Source organism: Platalea leucorodia, assembly GCF_965183815.1.
Source record: "Platalea leucorodia genome assembly, chromosome: 25".
NCBI lineage: Eukaryota > Metazoa > Chordata > Aves > Pelecaniformes > Threskiornithidae > Platalea > Platalea leucorodia.
In genome coordinates this window covers 196422-200073 of record NC_138847.1, presented here as the reverse complement: position 1 = coordinate 200073, position 3652 = coordinate 196422, and the positions used below count along the sequence as shown (strand labels likewise).

At 45.1% G+C, this 3652-nt stretch overlaps 1 protein-coding gene across 1 annotated transcript; it reads left to right on the top strand.

The window, feature by feature from the left end:
* Window positions 1-1972: 1972 nt before the first annotated feature.
* Window positions 1973-2927, top strand: LOC309600817 (olfactory receptor 6E1-like; the record flags this gene model as incomplete). Its single annotated transcript, XM_082333429.1, is given in 2 exon segments — window positions 1973-2512; window positions 2514-2927. Coding segments are annotated over 2 exon segments (954 nt in total).
* Between the last annotated feature and the right edge of the window lie 725 nt (window positions 2928-3652).

Here is a 3652-nt window from a genome sequence, read left to right as displayed (position 1 = left end):
ACTAAACACTATTTTGTGACACATATTCGTAGCCATCAATATGATCAAGGCTTGTCAATTGGAAACAACATAGCCGACAAGTTGGTTGCTACCATCTGGAAAAATCAAAATATTAACCTGTTTGAGCAGGCCCGTTTATCTCATGAATTTTTACATCAATCTGCAAAAGTATTGGTGAAACAATTTGATTTAAAAGTATCAGATGCCCGAGGCATCGTCCAATCCTGTCCTGCCTGCCAAAAATCAGGATTCGGTTTAGGTCTAGGGGTCAGCCCTCGAGGTCTGGGAGCCCTACAATTATGGCAAATGGATGTCACCCACATCATAGAGTTTGGACGGCAAAAATATGTACACGTTAGCATTGATACTTATTCGCCTGCAATCTGGGCCACTGCTCAAACAGGGGAAACAGCCAAACATGTTGTAAAACATATGTGTGCAGCCATCGCTGCTTTGGGGATTCCTCAAGAGATAAAAACAGATAATGGTCCTGCATATATCTCTAAAACATTCGAACATTTCTGCCACTTGTGGGGCATTCGCAGAATCACAAGCATACCACACTCTCCTACAGGACAGGCGATCGTAGAACGCGCACATGCTACGTTAAAATCGCTGTTGCAAAAACAAAAGGGGGGAGAAATAGCCCCTGCTGAACGTCTTGCAAAAGCGATTTACGTTTTAAATTATTTACGGTTAACAGGGGACTGTGAATCTCCTCCAATTGTTATACACCATATGTCATTTCAATCGGGAATACAGAAGATCGATTCAGCATCGGTAAAAGTACGATATCGTGACTTAAAAACTGGAGAATGGAAGGGTCCTGCAGAAATTAAGATGGCAGGTCGAGGATATGTTTGTGTTTTGACAGACAAAGGTCCGAGGTGGGTGCCTAGCCGCTGGGTGAAACCATGGAGAGAAGAGTCGGGACCACAACAGGAGTTACCATGATAGGTTTTCTCACCTCATTCCTCTCCATCATTGGTAGTGGTCACTCATGGATTTCAGTACAACCACGTACAAATGTTTGGGTAAGTCTAGCTAATAAAACAGGGCAAGATTCAATCTGTTTAGCGGCAGCAAATGCAGGCAACCCATTTATGACATGTTTAGTGGGGACTCTGATTGGCGGTAAAGAGTGGGAGTATGTTTGTAACTCCTCCACCATCAGGCATGCATGCAGAGATATAGCTAACGACGTCAATGATTCTGAATATTAAAAACCAAACCCACAGATCTTGAAAAGTATTGAAAAATATTCAAAGGATTGTAAGTCAGATTTAGATTTCTGGACAACAGATAAAACAATTGTAGAAAGACTAGCTCTTTAGGTTTTAATTCATCGTTAGCTGGGTTAGGCATTTCAGGTTGGGGAAAAGATCTAATTATCCATGGATTTGTATTATTATTGGGATTATTATTATTAACTATACTTATATTAAGATGTGTTTTTAAATATTTCATGAAAGCCGTGGAGCGTATGATGAATGGAGTCTGGATTGCTCAAAAACAAAAAGGGGGATTTGTGGGATATCTGAAAAGCCAAGGACATGTAGTGAGCAACCCAGACTCAGACTATGTGGACTTAATCTGCATTTAACGCAAGAGGAATTCAAGGATGCTGAGAAGGTCGACTGCGGTTTGGAAGACATGAAACAAGCAGATTAAGAGGAAGAAACTATTGGCTTGCAATGTTGAAAACAAGATATGGGAGAAGCGGGCGGTGCGTGTGAATATTGTTATGAACGAATCAGAATATCGCTAGTAGCGCATGAACAGCATATTGCCAACCATAGTTAACCAATTAGCGATAAGTTTATGCATGATTAGGAAGGCAAGAAACTATATTAACTAAGCTGTGTATGTAATAAACCGACATTTTGCTTGATCATATTGATCGTGTGCTGTGTCCGTGACTTCCGTGTCAGCAGCCATCTTCCTGTCTCGGCAGGATGAACTGAAATTCAGCATGGGAGCAGAAAATGAAACTGCAGTTACTGAGTTCATCCTAGAGGGTTTCTCAGGGCTTGATCAAAGCCTACAGCTATTTCTCTCTCTGCTCCTTCTGCTCATATACCTGACAACAGTGATGGGGAACGCAACCATCATTTTCCTCGTGTGTGTGGATCACCACCTGCAAACCCCCATGTACTTTTTCATCAGCAATCTGGCCTTCCTGGAAATCTGGTTCACATCCTCCACAAGTGTCAAATTGTTTGTGATCCTGAGTTCTGGTAGGAGGACAATCTCACTAAGCAGCTGCTTTGCCCAGTCCTGTTTCTATTTTGCCCTGGGCTGTACAGAGATGGTTCTACTTGTCGTCATGTCCTTTGACCGCTACATTGCCATCTGCCAGCCTTTGCGTTATGCTGCCATCATGAAGCCTCAGCTCTGCATCCACCTTGTTGCTGCTGCTTGGGTCATAGGCATCACAGCCTTCAGTTACCGTCTGGTCCTCCTCTACAAGCTGACTTTCTGTGGCTCGAACAAGATCCACCATTTTTTTTTGAGACAGCTCCCCCGTGTTCAAATTGTCCTGCTCTGACCCCAGCCTGCTTTGGAAAACAGACTCTGTTTTATCCTCAATTGTCATACTGGGTTCCTTATGTTTAACTCTGGCATTTTACATGGGCATCCTTTTCTGTATTCTGCACCTGCCAGCAGCTGCTGGGAGGAAAAAAGCTTTTACTACATGTTCTTCCCACCTCACCACCTTGGCCATTGCATATGGGAGCTGCATTGCTCTCTATGTGCGTCCTTCCGGAGATGTTTCCTTGGAGACAAACAGAACTGTAGCTTTGCTGAACACTGTCCTGTACCCAGTCTTAAATCCATTCATCTACAGTCTTAGAAACAAGACTGTGATACTGGCCCTGAATGAAGCCATTGCCCGTGTAACAGCACAGCTTTTCCCCCAATCCTGATGCATTTCTGGACAGCAATTCCAATGAGCTGCCATGTTAAACATGCTAAATAATACCAGTGCATAGGTGTGTAACTTCAGGATGCCTCAGGAGATGCATGTTCTTGTTGGGTTGTGTTAGGTTAAGTGAGAAGAAGCTCATCTGCACACACAAAGAAGGCACTACCGATGGCAGGAGGAGTAACCCAGTCAATACCCTGCCCCAGCTGCTCCCAGAGCCATCACAGGAGAGCCACCAGCTCATCAAGAGCCCATCTCCACAAAGCGAGAAGAGCACAGAGGCACAGTGGCAGGTGGGAACCCAAATGACGGGCTCTTGAGGAAGGAACATCTTGTCCCGGCTCCTTCCAGGGCTGCCCTGCGAGAGCCGTCAGCCCCGTTGTCCAGGTGTGAAACCCACCAAGAGGAGTCACTGTGAGCAGCTCTCTGGATCACCATTTGGACTCAGGGAATTGTTGCCTAGGGGCGTAGGACACATTATGGGATGCAGGGGAAGAGCATTTTTGGATTGTACAGGACTTATTATGCGAAGTGTAGGGGAGGACCCTGACCAGTGCAGTCTGTCCTGTCTTCTCATTAAGCTTAATTTCTAGTTTATTCCTGTGGGGGGGAATCTCTCTTCTGCGTGAACACATGAGCGCAGGGGGGTGAGTGCAGCAACTGGAGAAGGACCAGGGGCTCAGGCAGCCCGTATGTCATTAGTGCCAGCAACTGAGAGACCAGAGT